Source organism: Mauremys mutica, chromosome 17 (genome assembly GCF_020497125.1).
Source record: "Mauremys mutica isolate MM-2020 ecotype Southern chromosome 17, ASM2049712v1, whole genome shotgun sequence".
Taxonomy (NCBI): Eukaryota; Metazoa; Chordata; order Testudines; family Geoemydidae; genus Mauremys; species Mauremys mutica.
Window position 1 is genome coordinate 26,430,120 of NC_059088.1, and position 27,217 is coordinate 26,457,336.

General features: G+C 60.6%; 1 protein-coding gene across 1 annotated transcript; it reads left to right on the forward strand.

Annotated features, from left to right (window-relative positions):
* On the forward strand, nt 1-26,597 carry PEAR1 (platelet endothelial aggregation receptor 1). The gene is made up of 24 exons (XM_044992059.1): nt 1-84; nt 852-947; nt 2,142-2,246; nt 2,833-2,933; nt 4,490-4,582; nt 6,591-6,837; nt 7,098-7,221; nt 7,777-7,913; nt 11,843-12,055; nt 12,556-12,730; nt 13,154-13,274; nt 13,941-14,104; nt 14,738-14,840; nt 15,810-15,956; nt 16,610-16,738; nt 17,111-17,239; nt 17,324-17,452; nt 18,138-18,266; nt 19,319-19,534; nt 19,824-19,936; nt 21,349-21,469; nt 22,267-22,329; nt 23,842-24,045; nt 25,097-26,597. The coding sequence occupies exons 1-24, from the start codon at nt 32-34 to the stop codon at nt 25,255-25,257; spliced, it is 3,273 nt and encodes a 1,090-aa protein (XP_044847994.1). The 5' UTR covers nt 1-31; the 3' UTR covers nt 25,258-26,597.
* Nucleotides 26,598-27,217: the final 620 nt, after the last annotated feature.

The window sequence follows — 27,217 nt, forward strand, 5'->3', positions numbered from 1 at the left end:
TGAGGTTCTGGGCTCCGTTCCCGGCTCAGCCATGGATTCCCTGTGTGAGATCTTGGGCCAGTCATTTAGGGCAGATGTGTCAAGGTTGGTAGGCGTCTAACATCCCAGTGCAGCGGGGAGGGAGGAGTCAGTAAATACTCTGGAGGGGTTGGTGTGATGGGGGCTATGCACACAGGTCTGTTGAATATTCAGTGATGCTCAAATTTGGGATTTGATTTTAGCCTCAGCACAGACACAGGGGCTGACCACAAAGGTCACTTCCGGATCTGAACTCCTCGAAGCTGGCGGGGGGGGATGGGTGGCGTTGTAAATCAATATGCGCAATCTAGTCGATGTTGTAGTGAATGAGGTTCTAACGAGTGGCCAGCCCCGTTAACTTCGACAGCCTGCTGCTGACTCACTGCGGCGGGATTTACCCCAAGTGGTAGGAGCTTGTGCTTTTGGCGCCTTCGCTCTGGGTTCGATCCTTGCTATCGGCCAGGGTGTCTAGGTGGACTTTGGATTACAGCTTGTTCTGTTTGGACTGGCAGCGTTGGTTTGGGTCCTCCTCTGGCTCAGTTTAGGACCTGAATAAAACAGGATGTGCCCCCTTTCCAGGGGTGCAGAGCAACCTTGCATGATTCCCAAAGCTTCTGGCAACATCTGTAGGTCTAACACAAAGTGGATAACAACCTACTACTGCTACCAGCTAACAAAGTTCATCCTTTAGCTCAAGGAGCAGAGCTTTGTGCTTGGGCCTCACTACAAATCCTGTAGTGTGGGCAGCCACCTCGTTGACCCTCTTGACAGTGAGCTTCTTGGGCTTTCTTCCTCGTTGTCAACTCCTCTTCATTTCTCTCTCCTCCCACCAGGATGAAGCTGCACGTGGTCCTTCTGCTGGGGCTGCAGGTGCACCTGGCGACCTCTCTCAACCCCAGCGACCCCAATGTTTGCAGCTATTGGGAAAGGTAAGGAGTAGGGGGGAGGGCGGGGAGTCCCAGGGTGAAATGGGCGTGTGGTTCCAGGCCTTCCGCTCTGCTCCCCAAGACCTCTTGGTGGAGGTTCATCTCCGATCCTTGCAATGGAGTCTTGCTTTCTGTGTTGCTTTACCTTGCTCACCCTTTTTCTTTTCATCCCTATCTCTTTCTCTTGCCCTTGTTCTTCTTCTTATGTCTTATTTGTATTGTGGTCGCACTTGGGAGCCCCAGTCGCAGATCAGGACTCTCCCCACTCCCCCCGGTGTTAGGCTCTGTACAGACACAGAACGTAAAGATTGTCTCTCTCCCAAGGAGCTTAATAGAAGACACGAGACAACAGATGGAGACAGACAGTCAGAACGGGAGTACAAGGAACCATTTAACATGTTAACTCCTTTTGCTTGTGATCCTGTCAGCTTTGGTTACAGCTGTGAGGGTGTCTGGCCACCGGACCCTCTCCAGGGCTAGGTCTGTGTCTGTAAATGGCTCAGCACACTCTGTAGCAACAATACATGGTAATATCTGGAGCACGGCAGGGTTGGCCTGACCGGCATTTACACCGTCATGTACAGAGGAGCTGTTGGTCCCAGAGGTGTGCCTGTTAACCTGAGGCTGTCGCTGTATTTACTTGGAAAATAGCCCTTTGCCAGGGACTGAGATGCTCCAGGCTGTAATGATCCCTCCGTGGCTCTAGAGGTGCTGGTACCAGTGTTGCCAACCCCCAGTCATAACCCCCAGGAACCAAAAAAACCCATGAGATTTTAAAAATAATAATAATTTGTCTCCTGGTGTCTCAGCCTTTAGGGGTTGCGATTTCAAGCTTTACTCCACAACCATGATGGCTAGAAATAGCTTGCCTTATTTAAAAAAAAAGGCTGTATGTCCCCCATAATCTCATGACTCTGGGAGCTGGGGCTTTATGAAAAGCACCAGCAGTTGGCAGACCTTGCTTCATGGCAGTCTGTCCCCAGGAATAGGGCAGGAACCTTGTGTCTCTGCTCCAAAGGCACCGGCTACTGCCATGAGGATGCTAGGAGAAGGACTGGCCCCCGGGTGTCCTGCATGGGAGGTACAGAGCCCCTGTCACTGAGCCACGGCCCTGCCACAATGGGGAGAGTTGAATCAGCCATTTCCCTTGGCCGTCCTTGGGCTGCCACTGAAGTGGCTCTGTCTTTTCCCCGGCAGCTTCACCACGGCGACGAAGGAGTCCTACGCCCACCCCTACGCTCAGGCCTCCAAGGACTCGTGCGATGGAACCTGGAGTTTTCTCAAGCCGTGTACCCAGCACAAGTAAGGAGCGCCCCTCTGGGATGGGGCAAATGTCCTCTAACCCACCACTCACTGTCCCCAAGAGTTCTCTGGGAATCCCACGGGCTTACCCCAGAACAGCTCCCACAAGCTGACCCTGCTCCTAACAGGCAGCAGTGAGTTCCACTGTTTTGTCCCTGCTACTAACAAGCAGCAGTGAGTTTCAGAGGTTAACATTAGTCTGTTCCCATTTCGGTGAGCTCACCTGGCACCAGTCTGAGGCAGGGAGTCTCACAGATTAACTCCAATATTATCTCGTTGCTGTTTGCTCTGCTGGTTAGGCACATGTGGCAGTGAGTTCCAAAGGTTAACTCCAGAATTATTGGATAGCATGGCGCTCCACTGATGAACTCCTATTCTGCCCTGGGCTGGGTAAGCCACACTCTGTCCATATCAGTCAGTGCCATATATAGCACGGTGGCAGTAACCCGGACACGACCTCACCGCAATAAGTTCCCTGGGTGAGCCCTAGCACACTCCTGGGGCGGTGAGTTCCCCAGGTGTGGTTTGTTCTCTATACATGTTCTGCATGTGGGGATCACTCTGCTTTTTACTCTGTGTTGCACAGGATTGTGTACAAGACAGCGTACCGACAGGCGGTGAAAATTGACTACCGGAAGAGGTACCGCTGTTGCCAGGGCTACTATGAGAGCGCAGATGTTTGTGTCCGTAAGTCCGTCCCCGACAGTCATTAATGGGCCCCAGGGGGTGATGCTCCTGCAGAAATTGAAGGGCTCTGGTGGCGTTATTCTGCCTGGTGGCCTGTGGTCAGACCGGGGCACAGGACTCCTGGGTTCCATTTCCAGTTCTGTAACTCATTTGCTGTGTGATCCTGAGCGACGTTCCCCCCCCCGCCCCCAGCACCGTGCCTCAGTTTCCCTACCTCTAAAATGGGGGTCATGGTTCATTTTCCTGTCTGCTTGGCCCAGTTCTCCTAGCCCCCTCGCTCCCCACTGTGTGCCCTGAAACACATCCTGGCTCCTCTGTGCTCTGAGAAATCATACCTCTGTAATGGATTCGAGAGACCCAGCAGCCCCCGGCTCATCCACCGAGCATGGCTTCTGCCAGGACCCACCCCAGAGGGGACGCACATTCTTTACAGCTCGTTGCTGTTTGTCCTGTCTCGCACTCCTTGATCCTCCCCCATCCTTCCGGCCCTCTCAGATTTCTTTCCATGCCACAGATTTAGTTGCCAGCTCTCCTGCAGACACATGGCTCGAGGCCACCTGGCTACCATGGCACCCTTCCTGGCCACTTCCAGCTGGCTCCATGCTGGGAAGCCAGCATGCTCCGGGGCTGATTGAGACCAGGCTGCCTGTTCTAACTTTCCCTTGATCCCCACAGACAGCCCCCTCATCCCACCCCCTCGCCCCAGCAGACTCAGACCAGACCATAAATTGTTGCTGTTTCATCAGCTTTGGATCCCTTCAGCCAAGCCGGGGGCGGGGGGTGGTTGACTCTGGGAGAAAGCAGTGGAAGTTTCCTCTATGGACTGGTCACTAGAGGGGTGATTCAACTCACTGGTGTGGGCCCCTGCTCCAGGTCAGGGATTAGGGAGACCCGGGTGAGTGATCCCTGGTGCTGAGTGGCTATTAAACAGCTGCCAGGTTATCCCCCACCCGGGGGGGCTGCATCTCTGTGCTGGGGGAGTGATAGCTGTGCAGTATTGCTGAGCACCCTGCAAGGGGCTGCATTTCCTGAGTGATCTCTGGGCAGCGTTGCTGAGCGCTGTTGAATAGCTGCCGTGTTCCACCTCAGAGGTGGTTGCATTTCAATGCTGGCCGAGTGATCTCTGGGCAGTGTTGCTGAGCGCTGTTATATAGCTGCCATGTTACACCCCAGAGGTGGTTGCATTTCAATGCTGGCCGAGTGATCTCTGGGCAGTGTTGCTAAGCGCTGTTATATAGCCGCCGTGTTACACCCCAGAGGTGGTTACATTTCAATGCTGGCCGAGTGATCTCTGGGCAGTGTTGCTGAGCGCTGTTATATAGCTGCCATGTTACACCCCAGAGGTGGTTGCATTTCAAAGCTGGCCGAGTGATCTCTGGGCAGTGTTGCTGAGCGCTGTTATATAGCCGCCATGTTCCACCCCAGAGGTGGCTGGGTGATACCAGTCTATAGCGTTTGGGGGTGAAATGTGTCTTGGAAATGCCAGGTTAGACGTTAATAAAATGAGATCTTGGAGCAGGCTGACTGAATCCTTCTGCTTGCTGCCCTCCCTGCAGCCAGATGTACCAAGGAGTGTGTCCACGGGAGGTGTGTGGCTCCCGACCAGTGCCAGTGTGAACAGGGATGGAGGGGCACAGACTGCTCCAGCGGTGAGTACCACAGGCCCAGCCCCTTCACCGTGGGCTGGGGTCAGCACACCAGGGCCATTGCCTTATAGCCGAATGGGGTGGCTCTGCCCCCAGGAGCCTGGCCGGTGATTTGAGGGTGGGGGAGTCGTCACTTGCAGACACCTGGCAGCGCGTGTGGGCGGGCCGGCTGGAGGCACAGGGGCTGGGGTCACCGCTAGCCCACGGGGGGTCTGGGGGTGGGCCTGGCTTTGAGCTGACAATGCAGAAAGGCAGAGAAGAACTATGGGGTGAGGGAGAGGGGCAGAGTGGTGGGGGAGGTATGGGGTGAGGAGGGGGAGGAATGGGGGTGTTATGGAGTGAGGGGGGAGGGGTTATGGGGGAGAGGCTGAGGGGGAGAGGCTACCGAGGGAGGGGACCAGGGGTTTTGTGGAGGGAGGGGGGAGGGGTTATGGGGGAGAGGCTGAGGGGGAGAGGCTACCGAGGGAGGGGGAGGGGACCGGGGGTTTTGTGGAGGGAGCGGGGAGGGGTTATGGGGGAGAGGCTGAGGGGGGAGAGGCTACCGAGGGAGGGGACCAGGGGTTTTGTGGAGGGAGGGGGGAGGTGGTGGGTGGGCTAGGATTTAGGGGACACACATGAGGCGGGAGGCCAGCCATCAGCACGCCAGGCACGGTAGGTACTTGTGCTAAGGCGGGATCCCGCCTGGCCAGCCCTGGCCCCTCCTCAGCCCCCCTGCATCCCGGCCTGGGCCCAGGGCGTGTGGGGCCTCCGCTCCCCCCTCCACTTGCAGCCAAATTAAACCCAGACTCCGGCTTCCGAGCCACCATGTCCTTCCCCTGGGCCCCGGGGCCTGAGGCAGTGGGTTCCCACGCACCGGGGGCGGCTCCTGGGAGCTGGGGGTCATTGGCTGCGTAGGAAATGCTTGGGAGTGGGCTGCAGCCCATGGCCCAGATGGGAGGGGAGGGGGTTGCTCAGGGTATCCTCAGCGAGGGGCAGCCTGCTGTGGGCAAAACCCCCACTGAGTCACTGCATCCCTCGGTCTGTCTTTCTTCCCTCCCTCCCGCTATTCCTGCCACGCTCCCCAAACAGCAGCCCCCGAGCCCCTGCATCAGGGGGAGTGGGAGGGGGCGCAGGACCAGGGCCCGTTGCTAACAGCCGAGGCCAAGCGTTTAGAAAGCACCTAGCTTTTTGGGGGGAGGGACTCAACGTGCAGGGCCTTTAAAAGCGGCTGGCTCTGGGGAAAGGGCCCTGTGCCCTCTGGCTGCCAGGTAGCTTTAAAGGGTCTTGTGTTGGGTGCCCCCCGAAATCACCGGGCTTCTGAAATGATCCCTAGGGCTTGTCCAGTTAGACTTGGGGGCGGATAGTCTGAAAGCTGTGCAGCACGGGGGTCTCACCCCGCCCCTTGGCGAGACTGTTCTGATCCGTCTCCCGTAGGAAGATTTCCCCGGATTCGGCCTAAACCATCCCTGTTTAAATTCCTTCCCCTTAACCCGAGTGACTTCCCCTTGTCTCCCGCTGAATAATGCCACCACTGAAAACACTCAAGCAACCTTTTCCATGTGGCAGCTTCCGGACAGATAACTAGCAAATGGTTTGAAAGATGCAATAACGATTAAGCCCTCGTTAACCGAGCAATCTGTTTAATGGGAAGCAGCGGGTCTAATGGGTGAGAGTGGGCGGGATTGGGAGTCAGGACGCCTGGGTTCTGTTCCAGCTCTGGGAGGCCAGTGGTTAGAATAGCGGGGCCTGGGAATCAGGACTCCTGGGTTCTATTCCCAGCTCGGGTGGGGGTAGAGTGCTTAGAGCAGGTGACTGGGAGCCAGGACTCCTGGGTTCTATTTCTGGCTCTTGGAATGGCATGTCCCATCTCCGTGCCTCAGTTTCCCTACCTGTAAAATGGGGCTGAAACTCTGACCCTTCTTCCCAGGGCTACTGCAGGGCTTCGTTCACCAGGGCGTAGGATGTGCTTAGACATCATCCGCAGAAGGGCAAAGGGGTTGTCATTGCTACAACAGTCACTTCCTTCTTCCAGTGTGCGATGGCCAGTCCTGGGGGCCCCGCTGCGAGAACCCCTGCCAGTGCGGCGATGGGGGAGCTTGTGACCCCCTCACCGGAGCCTGTGTCTGCTCACCCGGGTACAAGGACCCCATGTGCAAAGTCCCCTGCGACCCAGGCACCTACGGGGAGGGCTGCCAGCTGGATTGCTCCTGCAAGAACGCGGTCAAGTGCCATGGAGAGACCGGGGCATGTCTGTGCCAGCCGGGATTCACAGGCACCTAGTGAGTGTGGGGAATGGTTGGCTGGCCCAGGGGTGGGACTGGGATCTGGGGCCTCTCCCCTCTAGGAGGTGCTGGTTCCGATCCGGCCCCAGGGCAGGGTTCTGGCTGGCCCGGTGGTGAGACTGGGATCTGGGGTCTCTCCCCTCTAGGAGGTGCTGGTTCCGATCCGGCCGAGGGTGGGATTTCTTTAGCCTCTGGCGAGAGAAAGGACTCTGCAGCCTGGGTCCATCTCCCTCACCCCTTTCTCCCTGTCCTTCCAGCTGCGAGCTCCTATGCCACAACAGCTCCGACGGGCTCCATTGCCCGGCTTACTGCCCCTGCCAGAATGGGGGCATCTGCCACCCCCCAAATACCACCCGCTGCGTCTGTCCTCCAGGATGGATGGTACGTATTGGGGGGAAGCGGGGGGGATTCAAACCCAGGCCCATCCGGCCTCCGGAGAGCAAAGAGTCAGGGCGGGACAAGCTGGGGGCAGAGGGGTCCTGCCCCCTTTGGTTTGAACTCCTCCCCCGATCACTGTGCCACCCATGCCCCGGCCCTCACACCCGTGGGATCCAGCTGGCCTGGACCGAGCCCTGAGCTGGCTCCGTGCAGCAGCGTGGGGCGATGCCGCCTCTGCCACCTTCGTGTTGCTGTGGGGTCTCCGGATGATCTGGCCCTGGCGGCGTGAGCCTCGCCCTCCGTTCAGCCTCCTCAGGGCTGCGAGATGCCCCCAGCCAGGCGAGAAATGGGCTGTCAGCCTTTCCCGCTCCCACGCACGTTGCTGACCCGTGGCCGCATTCAGGCTTGGGGTGGGTCTGGGGGGCACTGAGCAGGGACCATCCCATCCAATCGCAGGGGAAGGGGGAGATCAGGCTCCGTGGTGCAGGGGCCCCCACCCTGTCCCCTGGCTTTCCCAGAGACGGCATTTCCCTGACACTGCTGTTCCATTGTCTGCAGGGCACCATCTGCTCCATCCCGTGCCCCCAAGGGCGGTACGGCTCAGGCTGCCTGGGGGAGTGCCAGTGCCACAACAACGGGCTGTGCGACCCGGTCACCGGGCGTTGCCAATGTGCTCTGGGCTACACCGGAGAGCGGTGAGTGGGGTCTGGCAGAGCGACCATGGAAAGAACCGCGTCCGTGTCGGAGCTAGCAACTGGCATGGCTTAGAGGGAGATTCCTCAATCAGTGAGGCTTAGCTAGAAACCTCAGTCAGCTGGTCTCCTACTGAGCCCCTGGCTCGCCTAAAGCCGCCCCTCTGTGATACACACACATGGCCACATGTTCTAGGGTTTGTCTACACAGGGGAGTTAATCTGGATTAAGTTAGGGCGGTAATTTAAAGTGTTGTCTGTAACTATTCTGGAGTAGCTCCCTGTGTGGACACTTTTATTCTGGATTAAGAGTAGAGCTGTTTGGCAAACTGGTTTTTCATTCTGTAAAAACAAGTCAAGATTGTAACCAAAAAAGCACCTGAAATTGCGACAAGAAGCCAACGTTTTGAAATTTTTCACCAAACGAAATTCAGCACAAACGTTTTGACCATTTTTTGTATAAAATAATTCATAGCAAATAAAGCAGCTTTGGAAAGGAAAAGTCGTTTCAGAATGAAAAATCAAAACTTTCCATTCTGGAAATGTCAAAATGGGACATTTCAATGTTTTCAAAATCATTTTTCCAACTTGTTCCAAAATTTTGTTAAAATTGACGCAATTTGGTGAAAAAAATGGGTTTTGTCAAAGGGGCATTTTCTGACAGAAAGTTGGTTAGATGCAAAATTTTCGGCCACCTTTAAATGAGGCGCTTAGCACCGAAGTGTAGACGCTTCCTGTGACAATGGAAGGGGGTTTTCCATCCCTGTAGTTGGTCCACCTCTCCAAGCGGCGGTAGCTGGGTCAACGGATGATTCTGCCACTGATTTAGCTGTGTCTACACCCAGAGTGAGGTCAACGTAACTACAGCGCTCCGGGGGGTGAATTTTGCGCACCCCTGAGCTGTGTAGTTATGTCCATCTAACTTTTAAGTGCAGACCAGGTGTAAGAATGATTTTTCCAGTTGAGCTTAATCCAAATTTCCAAAGTGGATCAAGCTAACCCATAAAAGGTGATCTTATTCCAGAACAGAGTGTCCACACAGGGAGCTATTCCAGAATTTCCCTGTATAGACAAACCCTCGCACACATGCCTGCCTACACTTCACATTTTCACTGGTATAGCTGTGCGGGGATTCTCCATCCCGGGCAGTTGTTAAATCTAGATTGGCTGTTTTTCTAAAGGATGGGCTGGAGTTCACACAGAGTTCATTCAGGGCCCTTCTCTGGCTTGTGCTACGCAGGGTGTTGGACTGGAGGATCACAGGGGTCCCTTTTGCATAGTCTGTGAAGTCAGTTAGCAAGGTGGGTTTGGGGTTTTTTGCCAAAATTGTGCTACCACCATGGACTCGGTTATACCAATATAAAGATGCCTTACCCCCGTGTAGCTTATTTTAATTCCCAAACCAGAACAAGCGTTGTCAGTATAAACACCTTGATGCTGATATAACTGTGTCCATATTGGGAGTTTGTTGTACCCAGTTAACTATACGGATCTAGTTAAAGCAGCGACGTTTTTAAGTGTAGACGAGGCCTCACCCTCACACATGCGCTGTGCTCGAATTACAGGCGAGCTGGGGGTGGGGCGGGCCCCTTCCTACTTCACTCCTGTCTGATGGCCCCCTGACGTCTCACTGTGGCCGCTTGAGCCTCCATCCCTGTCCCACGCAGCCTCCCTCAGGGACACCCGCGGCCTTTCAAACACACGTGTGCACCAGCGCCCTGTCCCTCACACCCTTCCGTGTCTACCCACCCACGCACCGACTCCTGGGCTCGCACTCTCTTGTGTTAACACAGTGCTTCTCAAACATTTGTACTGGTGACCTCTTTCACACAGCAAGCCTCTGAGTGCGACCCCCCTTATAAATTAAAAACACTATTTTCTATATTTAACACCACTATAAATGCTGGAGGCAAAGCGGGATTTGGGGTGGAGGCTGACAGCTCGCGACCCCCCCCATGTAATAACCTCGCGACCCCCTGAGGGGTCCCGCCCCCAGTTTGAGAACCCCTGTGTTAACGTGTGTGTGCGGGGGGGGGGGTTCGGCTTACAAGCTGGCGTGCCTGCAATCCTAGCACTTTGCAGTGTGGACTGAGGGATCGCGCGCTGGACTGGGACTTAGGAGACCTGGACCCTCCTTCGCAGTTAAAAGGCGTGTCACTCCGCTTTGAGGCTGTTTTGTCCTGCCAGAGCGATGTAAAGGGCCTTACTGAGAATGAGGCTTCTGGCTTCTATCCCCAGCTCTGCCATGTGACTTTGGCATGTCCTCACCCCCCCCTGTGCCTCAGTTTCCCCTCCCACCCTTTGTCCTATCTATTGAGATGGAAGCTGTTCGGGACAGGGACTGTTTCTTGCTACGTGTATATACAGTGCTTACTGCTACCGTAATGCACATAATGGCACCGTAATGCACCGTATGAATAGCCATTGTTACCGTAACGCATGCATATAATACTCCAGGCAATGCGTTGACTGCCTGGCTGTGCCGATTTTTGGCTGGCTTACAGCACAGGCAGTGCCCTGCCAGCCTGGGGAGCGCCAGTTAAAGCTGGAGTGAGGGATGATCTCCCCAGCTGTGCTGCGGGGAAGTAAATAGCAGCTGGGCCAGGGCGAGGAGGGAAATCAGTCGGAATTTTCCACATGGAAGGGACGCAGCCAGCGGGACAAGGAAGTGAGGGCTTTTTCCAGCTTCTGAGAGGGTGTCGCAAACAATGGAGAGGAAAAAATAAACCCAGAATCAAACAGGAGTGGCAAGCACTACTTGGATCGTTAGGAAGGGGTTTTGTTGGCATTTTAAGGGAAAGAAATCGTGTGGTCTCGGGGTTGGATTAGGGGAGTGGGAATCCAGGATCCTGGCTCTTTTCCTGGTCCCGGGAGGGGATGTGGTCTATTAGAGCAAGGGGGACTAGGAGTCAGGACTCCTGGGTTCTAGTCCCTGCTCAGGAAAGGAGTGGGGTCTAGTGGTCAGAGCCAGGACCCTCCCATAGACTTAATGTGTGACCCTGGACAAAGCACTTCCGTGCCTCAGTTTCCCCATTTTTAAAATGATGATCCTTTGGCAAAGGCTTTGAGCCCCTCCGCTGCGCGGCGCTTTAGGACAGTCGTGTTGTTGTTGCCTAAATAAGCAGCCAGGCCTGGCTGGTAGAACCCCAGCCCAGCCCTGCTCTGCACTCTGGGCTTGCACTGAAGGTTTCATTCGCAGTCTTAGGCCTGGGGATTTTTGCACCAGTGCAAGCCCCTCATGTGGACACGCTGCCCACGTGCAAGTCAGGGTTCACCCTGGTGCAGCTGGCCTGCACGAGGAGTGTGCGCCGATGCAGCCACCATGGTGCACACACTCCTGGTGCAGACATGGCCCCTGTGCTGAGCAATGAGACACAACCGTCCCTGACCACCCCATGACCTCTGCAGCTGAGCTCCCCACCTGCAGCCAGCTTCCCCTCCGTGCTCTCACACCGGTGGCAGCCCCGCTGGCCCTGCCTGTCATGCTGAGGAACCCTGGAGGTTCGCTGGCCCCTTCCCAAGCTCCATTTGCGTCCCTGCTCTCTGGGCCATTCTGTGCCATCGAGATCCCCACAAGTTCCTGCAGGGACTGTGGCTAAGATGGCCAGCGGCTGCCTGAGAGTCTGTGCAGGGGTGTCCCCCCCGGGGGACCCCCCGAGGCTGATAGGGGAATAGCACCCTTGTGCAGCGGGCCCCATGCCGGGAGCACCCTGCTGAGCAGCTGGCGGGAGGGTCCTCAGCATTTCCCAGAGTCTTGCATGGAATGAGTTTGGCGGCCTCAGCCTACAGGGGACGCTCAGATTAAGCAGGTGAGAGGCACCAGGTACAGCGACCGCTCTCCCCAGTGCCGCCTGGCTCCCTCCCTTGGCTTGCCCTCGGTCTGACCCTGGGGGCACATCCTTCCTCCCCTCCCCTCTGCCCGTTCCTGGACAGGTGCCGGGAGGAGTGCCCCATCGGCAAGTACGGCCAGGACTGCGGCCAGCCGTGCGACTGCGCCAACGGGGGCCGCTGCTTCCACATCAACGGGGCCTGCCTGTGCGAGGCCGGCTTCTACGGGCCCCACTGCGAGGAGCGCAAATGCCTGGACGGCCTCTACGGCTTGACCTGCCACCTGCCCTGCCTCTGCCAGCCCCAGAACAGCCAAAGGTAGGGGCCGGGGAGGGACCCTGGCAGCCACCCGAGCGGGCCCTCGCCCCAGCAGATCATGCATGTGGGAGCCTGGAACATGCCAGCGCGTTAGGGGTTAACAGTGTACAGGGGAGGGGGAATATGGTCCCTATTTCCAGTCCTGTGGGGTTGCTGCCCCCTGCGGGGCATAAGGGGAATAACATGGCACCATCCGTCCTGTGCCCCCCAAGGCTGGAATGCAGGATTCCCGTTTGCAGGAGCAGCTGGCAGGGGAATCACCCCCGGGATCCAGGCTCTGGCGGGGCGAACGGCCCAGATCCAGAACATGCAGACTCCACTCAGGAGCCACCGGGTGGGCACATACATGGGGTGTCCGGCTCGCGACGCCCGCAGCCCCTGCCGTCCTGCTGCTCTCAGAGCAAGGGCCTGCCCCGCGGGATTGGCACAAACCCACCCCAGCTGCTCCGCGGGGGGGCTCTGATGGGCACGTGTTTCTCTTCCCTCTCCCCGGGGCCCAGCTGCCACCCCATGAGCGGAGAATGCACCTGCAAACCGGGCTGGGCGGGCCTGCACTGCAACGAGACCTGCCCCCACGGCTACTACGGGGCCAGCTGCCAGGAGCCCTGCCTCTGTCTGAATGGAGGGACGTGTGATGGGGCCACGGGGCTCTGCCACTGCACCCCGGGGTACACGGTGAGTCCGGGGCCCAGCCTGCGGGGACACCGGGAAACAAGGCGGTTAATGTCTTGGTAATTATGGGGATTGAGAGGGGGAGCGTTGTCTAGTGGTTAGAGCAGAGGATGGGGCGTCGGGACTCCTGCTGGGTTCTATTCCTGGCTCGAGGAGGGGAGGGGGGTCTAGTGGGTCAGGGCAGGTGGGGGTTGGGTGTCAGGACTCCTGGGTTCTATTCCCGGCTCGAGGAGGGGAGGGGGTCTAAAATTAGAGCAGGGATAACTTCGTGATGCTTAGGTGGTTGGCTTTGTAGCAACACAAAGTATTACGGCTACTCGCCTCTGGGTGGGAGGTTCGGAGCCACCCCAGGTCAGCAGATGGCGAGTAACTGCCCCCCCTCGACTCTAGCCCCCCCACCTCCTCATTGTCTCCTTGTGTTCGCAGGGGGAGCATTGCTCCAGCCACTGTCCCGCCGACACCTACGGCGTGAACTGCTCCATGCAGTGCGCCTGTGAGAACGCCTTCGCCTGCTCCCCCATCGATGGCACCTGCGTCTGCAAAGAAGGTAGGGTGCAGGCGGCGCCCTTGGGATCGCTCAGGACAGGGAGGGCACGGCCCCGGCTCCCCTCCTCCCACCCCCAGGGGGCTCTAGCTGTGCCCCCAGACAGGGCTGGGATGGGGGAGACAGTTCCCTGCAAGGGCTGTGGGAACCCTTTCAAGTTCACTCGGGAAAGGTCTTGTGAATACCCCTCTCCGCCCCGGCTCCCTGGGTCTGGAGTGTGGGCAGGGGCAAGGCCGGGGTCCCCCTCCCCCAGCTCCGCTCCTGGCACGAACCCTCCACCAGGCTCGGGGTCTGGCGGGACGTCCCATGCCACTCCTTCCACGGGCGACCTCTCCCAGCGGGCGTGGTCCACACCCCCCGGACCCCCAGCCGGAGCCGCGAGCTGGGGCATCCAGAGGTGAGTGGTGCCAGGCACCCTCAGGCTGGAGCAGTGTCTGAGATCAGGCTCCTTCCAGGGACCCGCTGAAAGCTTCGCTCCCCTCTAATACCCAGACACATCCGGCTATGGGACAGCAGTGGGGCAGTATAGCCCCCATAGGGGCGATTGTCTGGGCACAGCATTGCCCCCATACTGCCCTGCTTCTCCGCCCGTTAAGCTGCCTGGATTTCCCAAGCCCTCCGATTCCAACGTCCCGTCGATCCTCCGCCGACCTGTCCACCCCTCTGCAGGTTGGCACGGAGGGGATTGTTCCAGCCCCTGCCCCGCCGGCAGCTGGGGCCCCGGGTGCAACGAGACCTGCCGGTGCGCCAACGGCGCCGCCTGCAGCCCTGTCAGCGGGGCGTGCTCCTGTGCTGCCGGCTGGCACGGCAGCAGGTGCCAGGAGCCGTGCGCGGTAAGTTCCTACCCCCCTCGGACCAGCCGCTTCCCGCGCCCGGGAGCCTCTGCGCCCTGTACGGCCATCCCAGCTGTCACTGAAGGACCTGAGCCTACATTCATTGGTGCCCATTTCCGTGGTCTTTGCATCAAGCCCTCGGCCACCCCCCTGCCACGCACCCCCTGCAGAGCAAGGTCCAGCCGGCTGCCGGCAAGATGGGATGCCGGGTGCCTCTAACGGTGCCCGTTCCCCACTCGGTGCCCACGCGCTACCCGGGATCTTGGCTGTCTGTGATTGTCCCACTGGACAAAATAATGACAACAAGGGGCTAACGAATTGATTGGGAAAGTCACTTGCTGGCCCAGCCTGGGCAGGGGGCTGGGTGATTTAATGGCAATGGGGAGGGGGGTTATGGATTAGACCATGTGCGTTTGTGGAGCAGGGGAGGCGTGGGTTAGACCATGGGCACTGGCAGGGCAGAGCGGGAATAGGTTAGATTGCATGCACTGCCAGGGTGGGGGTCAGACCGGGGAGGCTTGCAGGCACCGTGCACCAGCGGGATGGGACCGGGAAGGGTTCTGGGTTACAATCACCCACCCCAATCCCATCCCAGTGCCACTGACTCCGGCTGCATCCCCCTCTCGCTAACAGAACGGCGCCTACGGGCCTGGCTGCAGCAGTCAGTGTGACTGCAGCCACGCGGACGGCTGCTCCCCCGTCACAGGACAGTGCCGCTGCCTGCCGGGATGGACAGGTGAGGGGGCTGGGTGGGAGGCAGGGATCTGGGGAGGGGGCGGGAGGACTCTGTCTCTGTCCATGATGGCAGCCAGGAAGTCCCTTGGCATCCCTGCCAGCTCAATGCACAGCTCTTGTGGGCATGACTAGGTCAGGGACAGAAGGGGGCGGTACTCTTCCAGGCTCCACCCACAACATAAGCTCCTCCCACCGGCCTTGAAGGAGGCGCAGCTCACTGTGAATTGTGCAGAGGTCCAGGATATATGGGCGTGAGGTCTCTGGGCGGCCTGGGCTCCGTTCCTCCTCAGTGGCTGGACTCGGCGGGGTACCCCCTGGGCCAAGGTCAAAATAAAGTGATGGCGCTTGTCCAAACGCCACCCACGCATGGCACCAAAGAGAGCCAGACTGGCTCCTGCTCCGGTCTTAGCAAGCTGCTTGCGAAGGGGAAGGAGGGTGGTTCACACCTCTCCGAGCCGTCGTCCCTGCGGGTTACCCTCGGCTCAGGCTCGCGAGGTTTCCTTCGCAGCCAGATGGCAGGGACATGTGGCCCAGCGGGAATTCCGGCAGGCTTTGGGGGAATAGCAGCATTCGAGCTGTGCCAGCCGGAGCCTGCTGACGGGCCAGCCAGTTTGAGTTAAGAACCTCCCCTCACTGGAGCGAGGGGCTCGTGTGTGTGGACGAGACTCGAGTTGGGGGCCGCGCTAACTGGAGTCTGAGTGATGGGAGTGCAGCTTCAAAGAGGGCTGTTTCTGGGTCGGCGCTGGGCTGGGAGACCGTAGGGCCTGCAGGGAGCTGTGTCGTGACTCAGTTTCCCCATCTGTCGAGTGTGGGCAGTAACACTGGCATTCCTGACAACTTGGGATGCGAGAGGTTTTATTTATCCACGCAGGGGACTGGGTTGGCGCTGAGACCTGTTTGCCCCCCCAGCTGCCTGGTGAAGAGGGGTCCCCACTTTGAGGACACCCTGTTCCTTTTCTTGCCACCCCAGGGCCCCGCTGCAACCTGGTCTGTGACGACGGCTTCTGGGGGCGGAACTGCAGCCAGCCCTGCACCTGCAAGAACGGAGCCGCCTGCTCCTCAGAGGACGGGAGCTGCAGCTGCGCGCCCGGGTACCGCGGCCCCGCCTGCCAGCGCTGTAAGTGCCATGCCAAGTGAGGATGACGCTCGGAGCCCGCGGGCTGGGGTGAGGGGGGGTCCTGCTCCTGCCTTGCTCAGCCTGGGGGGAGCTGGCCTGTCCCGACGGGGCGAGCGCCTGGCTCCGTCCAGTGCCGGAGCAGAGCAAAGTCTATCGCACAAAGCCCACGTGTGACCAGCCCGCGAGCTGGGACTGGCATCGTCCTTTCGAGCCTGCCCCCCCCCGTCCCTAGGGCTGGTTTGGGTGTAGCAGGCAGGGTCAGAGGCCACTGTACGGGCATCCCAGGAGCCCGCCAGGGTTCAGGGAGATTGATACGTGTAGGGGGCAAATCCCATCCCTGCTCCCCTGAGGGAATGAGAAATCCACATGGGAGCACACCAGCCCATGTGTCCCCGTGACCTGTCCCCTCTAGGGGGTAACAAGGAGTTCTGTCTCCACGGCCCCGTTTGGGACTCTCTGCTGAGGCTGCCCACGAACAGGGTCGGTCGGCACCGATTTGTGGCGGTGGCTTTGCCTGGTCCCCGTCAGGATCTGGGCTGAGACCCAGCAAACTCGTTTCACACGAGCAGCCATCCAATGGGGCCGGGTTAGGGCTGGTACGTGACTCGCCCCCACCCTCCACACTCTTTCCATTTCTCCTTCCCTTGCCGCAGCCTGCCAGCCCGGACGTTACGGCAAGAGGTGCGCGATGCCCTGCCGATGCTCCAACCACTCCACCTGCCACCACGTGAACGGCTCCTGCGCCTGCTTCCCTGGGTGGACGGGCAGCGACTGTTCACAGAGTGAGTCACATCCACTGCCGGGGGCGTCCCAACTCACGGGCAGCACAGGTCAACGGGGAATAAGTTGAGGAGGGTAGGCACTTGTAGGGGTTATAAGGAATCTGGGCACAACAGGGTCCCTAGGACTATGATCTGGGGGATCTGGAAGCTCCGTCAGCCCCACAAATATAGGCCTCTGCCATTTGAGCTGAAGGAGATCTCCTTCAGCCGGTAGCAGAAGTAGGACTCTTATCCTCTCTGTGGGAAGCCACCAGGGGGTGACGGAATCTCACACACACAGACTCAGTAGCTCATCAGGGAAGAGGTCTGGGGAGAGCAGCTTTCAGAGCCGGGTGCGTAGTGGGACTGACGGACGTCTCCTCTCCTCCGCAGCCTGCCCGCCCGGCACGTGGGGAGAGGCCTGCGGCCACACCTGCTGGTGCCCAAACGGAGGCCGGTGCAGCACCGTGGATGGGACCTGCTCTTGTCCGGCCGGCTTGACCGGCAGACGCTGCTCGGAAGGTACAGGCTGTGCCAGGCAGGGGCCCGGGCATCACACGTCTCCTTCCCCATGCAGACCTCACCCACTTGGTTTCTTTTCTGTAGGCTGCCCCCCGGGGAGCTACGGGGAGAACTGTGCCCAGGCATGCCAGTGCCAGAACATGGCTCAGTGTGACCCGGCGACCGGGAGATGTCTGTGCTCCTCCGGGTACACCGGCGCCCACTGTGAAACCAGTAAGTCGCAGAGCCCGCCCTGGCCGAGCCAGGGGAACGCCCCGGGGAAGGCACAGGGCTGCATGACGGCCCCAAGACCACATCGGGGAGCCACCGGCAGCGCCCACTGCTGGCAGAGGGGAGCATCGCACCCACACAGGACTTCTGGGCGGGTCCTGAGGGAAGCTGATTGACAAGTTTTGGACAAAAAATGGGTTTTTGGGTTAAAACCGAAATTTCCCCGGGGAATGTCTGATTTTGGTTAAATTTTCTGGGTTTTCACTGGAAAAACAGAAATCTGGAAAAAAATTGGATTTTTGGCAACTGAACTCTCCCGAAAATGTTGGCCAAAAACCCGAATATTTTCCACTTTGTTTCTGACCGTTGACACTCAAAAAATATAACTTTTCAGCCACAGCGTTTTGGGGTTTTCAGGGTTTGGATGAAAACCCGGAAACTTTGGGTCAAAATTTTTCTTCCAACATTTTGCTTGTTTGTCATTCACCAAAACGTTTTGCTGGAACACAAATGGTTTCCCAGCCAGCTCTAATATTGGGTTATACGGACCATCAGTCTCCCTCGGCAGTCAGGCGGTCGGATGCGGAGCTGTATGGCTCCAAGCCGCTCCCTGGGACTGGCCTTCCCCTGCCTGCCAGCCCCCTTCACCCCACGGATTCTAACCTTGGCCCTTGTGCGCCCCTGGCAGAGTGTTCCCCTGGCACCTTTGGACCCAGGTGTCTCCAGGTCTGTGACTGCCTCCACAACTCCACCTGCCACCACGTGACGGGGAGCTGCCAGTGCGAGCCGGGCAGGAGCGGGGCCCGGTGTGAGAAATGTGAGTGAGACCATGCAGGGGGCTGGGAGCCAGGACTCCTGGGTTCTGTCCCCAGCTCTGGGAGGGGAGCGGGGTCTAGTGGTTAGAGCAGGGGTGCAGGGGCTGGGAGCCAGGACTCCTGGGTTCTGTCCCCAGCTCTGGGAGGGGAGCGGGGTCTAGTGGTTAGAGCAGGGGTGCAGGGGCTGGGAGCCAGGACTCCTGGGTTCTGTCCCCAGCTCCGGGAGGGGAGTGGAGTCTAGTGGTTAGAGCGGGGGGGGGGGAGAGCAGGGAGCCAGGACTCCTGAGTTCTGTCCCCAGTTCCGGGAGGGGAGTGGGGTCCAGTGATTAGAGCGGGGGGGAGGGCAGGGAGCCAGGACTCCTGGGTTCTGTCCCCGGCTCCGGGAGGGGAGCGGGGTCTAGTGGTTAGAGCGGGGGGGGGAGGGCAGGGAGCCAGGACTCCTGGGTTCTGTCGCCAGCTCCGGGAGGGGAGCGGGGTCTAGTGGTTAGAGCGGGGGGGGGAGGGCAGGGAGCCAGGACTCCTGAGTTCTGTCCCCAGCTCCGGGAGGGGAGTGGGGTCCAGTGATTAGAGCGGGGGGGAGGGCAGGGAGCCAGGACTCCTGGGTTCTGTCCCCGGCTCCGGGAGGGGAGCGGGGTCTAGTGGTTAGAGCGGGGGGGGAGGGCAGGGAGCCAGGACTCCTGGGTTCTGTCCCCAGCTCTGGGAGGGGAGTGGGGTCTAGTGGTTAGAGCGGGGGGGGAGGGCAGGGAGCCAGGACTCCTGGGTTCTGTCCCCGGCTCCGGGAGGGGAGCGGGGTCTAGTGGTTAGAGCGGGGGGGGAGGGCAGGGAGCCAGGACTCCTGGGTTCTGTCCCCAGCTCCGGGAGGGGAGCGGGGTCTAGTGGTTAGAGCGGGGGGGGGAGGGAGGGCAGGGAGCCAGGACTCCTGAGTTCTGTCCCCAGCTCCGGGAGGGGAGCGGGGTCTAGTGGTTAGAGCGGGGGGGGAGGGCAGGGAGCCAGGACTCCTGGGTTCTGTCCCCAGCTCTGGGCAGAAGGTCTAATGATTCCTCCGGGCGTGCAGGGAGCCCCGATCACCCCTTCACCATGGTGCCAGCCGTGCCGGTGGAATACAGCTCCCTGGGGGCGATCATTGGCATCATCATCCTGGTGATCCTGCTTGTGGCGCTGCTGGTGTTTTTCCTGTGCTACCGGCACTGGCAGAAGGGCAAAGAGAACAGACACCTGGCCGTGGCCTACACCACAGGGCGGACGGACAGCTCGGAGTACGCGGTGCCAGGTGAGGGCACAGGGCGCTCGGTGGGTGGGGGCTCCGCTTAGTCACCCCCCTGCTCCCGTTAGCACGGCACCTCCAGCAAGCCCGGCAGAGTCCGCCCACCCCACTCTCAGGAGTCTCCCACCGAAGTTCTGATCCCAGCCGCCCTAGGCTTAGTGTGGGGAATCCAGCCGGAGCCCGGCCCGGGAGGGGGAGAGGCCCACGGCCCTGCACACCCCCTGGGGACAGCGAGGGGACAGGACTCCCAGGGACTTTGGCCTAACTCTGTCTCTCTCTTTCTCTGTCTGACCAGACGTCCCACCCAGCTACACCCACTACTACTCCAATCCAAGCTACCACACCCTGTCACGGTGCACGCCGACCTCCCCCGCCCCCAGCAGCCAGGACAGGGCCAGCTCCCTCAAGGTAAGCCCCAGCCCTCGGGGCGACACTGCTCCGGGGAAGTTCCCAGCCTTTCCGTTCTCCGGAGCCTCGAGGCACGGAGCCCCCTTGGGGCTGGGCAGAGAGGAGAGAGCTTGTCTGTAGCGTCTCTCCGGGGCTGGGCTGGGCTGAGAATTTGCTGCAAAAATAGTTGGGTTTGTGCGGCATTGAGGTGGCCCTGCCCCTGCACCCCCATAACATGGAGGGGGGCTAACCTGGTATTGGCTCTGCTCAGCAGCCACCATCAGAAACCTGCCCTGGGGAGGACTCAGTTCAAGGCCTGCTAGTCGTGCCGCTAAGCCAGGGGTGGGCAAATGACGGCCCGGGGGCTGCATCCGGCCCTTCAGACGTTTTAATCCGGTGCTCGAGCTCCTGCCGAGGAGCAGGATTGGGGGCTTGCCCCGCTCCCCGTGTGCTGTGGCTCTGCACAGCACCCGGAAGCAGCGGCATGTCCCCACTCCGGCTCCCATGTGTAGGGGCAGCCAGGGGGTTCCACACGTTGCCCCCATCCCAAGCGCGGCCCCCGCAGTTACCATTGGCCAGGAACCATGGTCAATGGGAGCTGCAGGGGCAGCATGCGGACGGGGCAGCGTGCAGAGCCATCTGGCCGCGCCTCCGCGTAGGAGCTGGAGGGGAGACATGGCCGCTGCTTCCAGGAGCTGCTTGAGCCTGCACCTCTGACCCCCTCCCACGCCCCAACCCCCTGCCCTAGCCCTGATCCCCCTCCTGCCCTCCGAACCCCTCGGTCCCAGCCCGGAGCACCCTCAACCCCTCATCCTCAGCCCCACCCCGGAGCCTGCACCCCCAGCCAGAGCCTGCACCCCTTCCTGCTCCCAACCCCATGTCCCAGCCCAGAGCCCCCTCCCGCACCCTGAACTCCTCATTTCTGGCCCCACCCCAGAGCCCTCACCCCCTCTGATGCCCCAACCCCCAGTTTCGTGAGCATTCATGGCCCACCAGACAATTTCCATACCCAGATGTGGCCTCGGGCCAAAAAGTTTGCCCACCACTGAGCTAAGCCATCAGGTCAGTTGTCCCCCAGCAGCGCCCCGGATGCTGGACACCCGCAGTCTGGAACCCATGGGCCAAATGACTCCAAATTTGCCCCACTCGCCCCACCCCAGGATGCCATGAGGCACAGCAGGTTTGGGGACGATCTGAATTTGCGCGTGGATTTTAGAGCGCTTCGAACCATCCGCTCTTAATGCGGGCGCTTGTCTCAACCTGAACTCTAGTTTGGCAAGAGCCACTCCAGAAGGAAGAACACCGACAGACCCTGTGGTTCCCGAAATCCTGGCCTGGCAAAGGGGCCGCTGACCACCCGCCTCTGCCGAGCTGGACCCCGTGGGCAGGGGGCGGTAGGTCACTGCTGATTCCACCCCTTATTTCGGCCACAGGTGCCCTGCAACCAGCACTTCTCCAACATGAAGAACATGGCCTACGGGCCGGACTGTAACGCCTCGCTGCCCGCCGACTGGAAGCACCACAGGGCGCCGGCGCTGAAGCCACGCGAGCGAGGTAAGGGGGGCGGGGAGGCTCACCAGCTCTGAGCCGGGCGTGGCGCCTCAGCTGGGATATGCTGGGCTGGGCTTTAGGAGCCAGTGTGGGGAGAGGAAGCAGGGGGTCTAGGGGTCAGAACAGGGTGGGGTGATGAGTTCCACTCCCAGTGCTGGAAGGTGAGTGGGGTTAGGAGAGCGCAGGACTCCTGGGTTCTTTTCCCATCTCTAGGAAGGGAGTGATGCCTAGTAGTTAGAGAAGGAGATTGGGAAGCAGGGGATGGTGCTCAGGACTCCTGGGTTCTGTTCTTGGCTCAAGAAGGGGAGTGATGCCTCGTAGTTAGGGAAGGAGATGTGGAGAGGGAACAGACCTCAGGGCTCCTGGGTTCTATTGGCTCTGGGAGCAGAGCGAGCTCTCTGGATTAAAGCAGGAGAAGGGGAGCTGGGACTCCTGGGTCCATTTCAGCTCGAACTGCTGGCTGTGGTCGGCGTCCTATACATTTCATCCCCAAACAAGGGCAAAACTGCCCCCCTTACTCCCAGCCTGAAGCTGGTGGGGAGAAAAGCAGCCCAGGCCCTGGGGGGGCCTTCCCTGGATGCTGCGTGGGGAGACCCTTCCCTGGACGGGAGCTGCCTGTTCCTAGTCAAGTCCCCATTTCTCACCAGCCTCCCCCCATCTCGGCTTTGGGGGCCGACACAGACCCCAGCCTCGTGAAGGGACCCCCCTTGTGGCTAAAGGAGGTACCACGGGCGGGGGGGGGGCGGAAACCACTGGGTCTGTCTGTGTCCAGCAGCCTCAGGGGCTCCTTCCGTTTGCAGGGGGCGGCCCCATGGACCGCAGCTACAGCTACAGCAACAGCCTGGGGAAGTACTACAGCAACGGTGAGCACAGCGCCCCCCTCTGGCGGGGGCTTCCAGGGGCCCCGGCGCACGGACGGGGGTGATGGGTCCTTCAGTCGTCTCCCCTAGACACGCTCCGCTCAGGCCGATGGCCTCGTTTTCCTGGGCTGGGCTCTGGGAGGTGCGGGAGGGGGAGGAGTCGTGCTTACTGCAGCACTGACCCCCCATATCCCAGTGCAGCACTAGGGGGCGCTGTGCTGCAGGGCGGGAGCGAGGGGCTCAGGAGGGGGCGCTCGCCTCTCGCACTCAGGGCTGACCCCATATCCCAGTGCGGCACTAGGGGGCGCTGTGCTGCAGGGAGTGGGGTGAGGAGCTCAGGAGGGGGCGCTCTCCCCTCGCACTCAGGGCTCACCCCATATCCCAGTGCGGCACTAGGGGGCGCTGTGCTGCAGGGAGTGGGGCGAGGGGCTCAGGCGGGAGCGCTCTCCCCTCGCACTCAGGACTGACCCCCATGTTGCAGTGCGGCACTAGGGGGCGCTGTGCTGCAGGGCGAGGGGCTCAGGAGGGGGCGCTCTCCCCTCGCACTCAGTGCCGACCCCATATCCCAGTGCGGCACTAGGGGGCGCTGTGCAGCAGGGCGTGGGCGAGGGGCTCAGGAGGGGTCGCTCTCCCCTCGCACTCAGGGCTGACCCCATATCCCAGTGCGGCACTAGGGGGCGCTGTGCTGCAGGGCTCAGGGCTCAGGAGGGGGCGCTCTCCCCTCGCACTCAGGGCTGACCCATATCCCAGTGTGGCACTAGGGGGCGCTGTGCTGCAGGGAGTGGGGTGAGGGGCTCAGGAGGGGGCGCTCTCCCCTCGCACTCAGGATTGACCCCATATCCCAGTGCGGCACTAGGGGGCGCTGTGCTGCAGGGCGTGGGGCGAGGGGCTCAGGAGGGGGCGCTCTCCCCTCGCACTCAGGGCTGACCCATATCCCAGTGTGGCACTAGGGGGCGCTGTGCTGCAGGGCGTGGGGTGAGGGGCTCAGGCGGGGTCGCTCTCCCCTCGCACTCAGGGCTGACCCATATCCCAGTGTGGCACTAGGGGGCGCTGTGCTGCAGGGCGAGGGGCTCAGGAGGGGGCGCTCTCCCCTCGCACTCAGGGCTGACCCCATATCCCAGTGCGGCACTAGGGGGCGCTGCGGGAGTAGGGTGGGGGGCTCAGCAGGGCGCGAGGAAGCTGGGCTGGCTTTGGAGAAGCCCTGTGTATCCCCAGAGCAGCTCCAGCCTGGACAAGCTCCCTGCACACGCTGCCCGTGGGCCTCTGCCCTGCCCTGGTGGGACGCCCTGGGGGAAGAGGGGAGCTCGGTGTGCAGGCCCCCATCCAGCCCTACGTCTCTTTGCTGAGGCTCCAACGTGGGGCCCGGTTAGCGCTGATTGCAGCCCACGTGCCTGGAGCCAGACAGACCCAGCAAACGCGTCTCCTCCCGACTAAACCGGCGTCCCAGCCCCCCGGCTTCTCCCCCTTCCTGTATTCACCCGCCTTCCCTTTGCCACCCTTCCGCCCACCCTCCAGACTACATCAAGGAGGAGACCCTGCGCGCCAGCAGCAGCTCGCTGAACAGTGAGAACCCCTACGCCACCATCAAGGACCTGCCCGAGCTCCTGGCCAAGGCCTCGGAGGGCAGCTACATGGAGATGAAGTCCCCTGTGAAGCGAGAAATGTCCTACGCCGAGATCGGGCTCTTCGAGGAGCCAGCCGCCGGCTCCAGGGCGGAAGGTAGAGTTCAGCCCCGCGACGGGCTGCGGGGCCCCTCCGGGCCCGTTCACGTCAGAGCGATGCCAGAGACTGAATGGCACATGGGGGCGGGCGTGACATGCCACTTTGGGGGCGCTTGGCCACTGCCAGGCTTTTGCATTTCAGAGGCTACCCCCACTGAGATTGGGGCCCGCCCGCTGGTGCCAGGCACTGCACAGACACCAACTGAGTTCAGGGCCCCCTCTGCACACCAGCCGTCTGAAATCATGGCACCCTCATACCGGGTGCTGCATGCACCCTGACCGAGTTCAGGGCTCTCTCGTGCCAGGCGCTGCACGTACCCCGACCGAGATTGGGGCTCTCTCGTGCCAGGCCTGTACATACCCCGACCGAGATCGGGGCTCCCTCGTGCCAGGCGGTGCACGTACCCCGACCGAGATCGGGGCTCTCGTGTGCCAGGCGCTGCACGTACCCCGACCGAGATCGGGGCTCCCTCGTGCCAGGCGCTGCACGTACCCCGACCGAGATCGGGGCTCTCGCGTGCCAGGCGCTGCACGTACCCCGACCGAGATCGGGGCTCTCGCGTGCCAGGCGCTGCACGTACCCCGACCGAGATCGGGGCTCTCGCGTGCCAGGCGCTGCACGTACCCCGACCGAGATCGGGGCTCTCGCGTGCTAGGCGCTGCACGTACCCCGACCGAGATTGGGGCTCTCTCGTGCCAGGCCTGTACGTACCCCGACCGAGATTGGGGCTGTCTCGTGCCAGGCGCTGCACGTATCCCGACCGAGATTGGGGCTCTCTCGTGCCAGGCGCTGCACGTACCCCGACCGAGATTGGGGCTCTCTCGTGCCAGATTGAGAACAAGGTCCCGTTGTGCCGGGCGCTGCACAGACACACACAAAGTGGGAGGTGGTCCCCTCCCCAAAGAGCATAGCTGCAGCATGGGAGAAAGGAAGGGTCCTTAGCCCCATTTTACAGACTGATCTCCCAAGTTCTTAACCACAAGCCTGTCCTGAGACACTCTCACAGATGCCTTCGGTAATGCCCTTGTCTTTCCTCTTCTCCCTCTAGAGAGTTGCCCCCCGGGGGCAGAAGGTGTGTCTCCAGCAGCCCCCAGCGTCCCCCCCAACCACTACGACTCCCCCAAGAACAGCCACATCCCCAGTCACTACGACATGCCACCGGTCCGGCACTACCCCCCATCCCCGCCACTCCGGAGGCAGGACCGGTGAGGAGCCTCGGGGCGCTGGCTCTGTCCGTCTGTCCATCCTCCCCCTCCTGTCTCTGTCGGCCCTTCCCAGGGGGAGGTGGAGGACTGGCTCCGAATCCCAGTGGGAGGAGAGCCGCGGTGGGACCGTGGATGGCCATTTACCGGCACCCCCCCCTGGATTCACCCGGAGCCTCTTTGTCTTCGCTTGTACAATGCAACAGCCGCTAAGGACTAGGGAAGGGGGGAGTCGGACCCTTTGCCCCAGCCGCTTGGGGTTGAATACAGCTCATCACCTTCCTCCAGACGAGGGTTCAGAGTCTGAGACATTCACCTCCGGATCCTGAGCCTCCCACATGCAGCAGGGATGTGGATCGTGGCGGGGTGGTGTGGCCTCAGCTTGCCCCGCCAGGTACCCCACCCACTCCCAATCGGTGTTTGTCTTTGGGGTGGGGTCCCCAGTCAAGCCATCGGCAGGCGTGTTCTGCCCCCAGGGCATGGCTTCGCACTGAGGGGAGGACAGATCCGGAGGAGAAGCCTGCCTCGGTGGAGCTGACGTGAACGGGCCACCTCGGGGCGGGGGTGCAGAACGGCAGGTGTTCCTGTGAGCCCCCCCGCCCCCCAAAGGGACTGATAACCCAGCAGGGCAGCTGCAGACGCTGGACCGCTGCACCCTGCTGACACAGACTAAAAGCCCCAAGACCGGCCCCGCTGCTGCCCCAGGAGAGGCAGGGCTGGGAAGTGAGACGCCACCGAATTCGGCTCCCAATCCGGATTCCAGCCTGTGGAGGGGGACTGGAGCTGGGCTTTTGGCTCAGCCTTGATTTGCATCTCGACACAGCTGCCAAACACCTGCCTGATTTCACCCAGCCCTGCTGGAGATGGGCCGCAGCGGACGTTTGTGCTGTTAGGGGAAGTTGGTAGTTCTGACCCCAAGCTTCCCCACCGTCCAACCCCCCCCACCCCAGGCAGCACCGCTGTGACGCTCTGAGGGATCACAGCCCCCCCTTCCCATCACACCATACCCCCACCACCTGGTGCAATATATACCGGCCTAATGGGTGTGGGCGTGTCTCCCCCTAGCGGCCAGCCCCAGCAACTGTAACAGCCTGCTACTTACCTGCAGCAATGGGAGCTCCTCCTTGGCTCAGGTGAGAGAGGCCAGGGCTAGTGTCTCTTTGCACATGGTCTTGGTTTATGACCCCTCCAGGGGGGACAGACTAGCCCAGCAGGCTGAACTTGGCCTAAGGGACATAGCTGGGTTCCCGTCCCTTTCTGCACCTGGGGAGAGCTAGGATCTGTAGTCTGGTCGATACAGCTCCAATGTGCGTGTAAATAAAGATGTTTGTGTTGTTTTTAACTATGCAGCTGTCTAGTTTTTGTCTCAGCCTCCACCCAGCTGCTGGCATCACCCCACAGGCTTATGGTCAGGGTTCGGCTATGCCAGGGGGGTCTCAGCCTTTTGTAGTGGTGACCCCGTTCACACAGCAAGCTTCTGAGTGTGACCCCCCCCTTATACATTAAAAACACTTTTTCATATATTTGACACCATTATAAACGCCGGCGGCAAAGCGAGGGTTGGGGTGGAGGCTGACAGTGCGTGACCCCCCCCCCCATAATAACCTCATGGCCCCTTGAGGGGGTCCCGACCCCAAGTTTGAGAACCCCTGGACTATGAGATTAGCCAGGACCTGGGGTGAGCAAAGACACTGGACTCCCAAATGTCACCCTTTGGCGAGGAGGGGCTGGGCTGGAGGGGTTCCAGTAACAACTCGAGGCCCCAACCAAAAGTGGGGCCCCGTTGCGCTAGGCGCTGTCTGTACAGACTGAGAGGCAGTCCCTGCCTCGAAGAGCTGACGTGCCAACGAGAGACAGATTGTTATCCCCATTGTACACATGGGGAAACTGAGGCTGGACGTCATGCTGCTGCTGACCCTTCCATGCTGCTCCTGATTATAAGGGTGACAGGACCCGCCGTTTCCACA

What these genes read in the sequence shown, in the direction of transcription:
- PEAR1 (XM_044992059.1), top strand. Translation starts at nt 32, where the DNA reads ATGGATTCCCTGTGTGAGATCTTGGGCCAGTCATTTAGGGCAGATGTG. An exon ending in GGGCACAGACTGCTCCAGCG is followed by an intron (nt 4,583 to 6,590) that starts GTGAGTACCACA and finishes TCCTTCTTCCAG; the next exon opens with TGTGCGATGGCCAGTCCTGG. An exon ending in CTCGGAGTACGCGGTGCCAG is followed by an intron (nt 19,535 to 19,823) that starts GTGAGGGCACAG and finishes CTGTCTGACCAG; the next exon opens with ACGTCCCACCCAGCTACACC.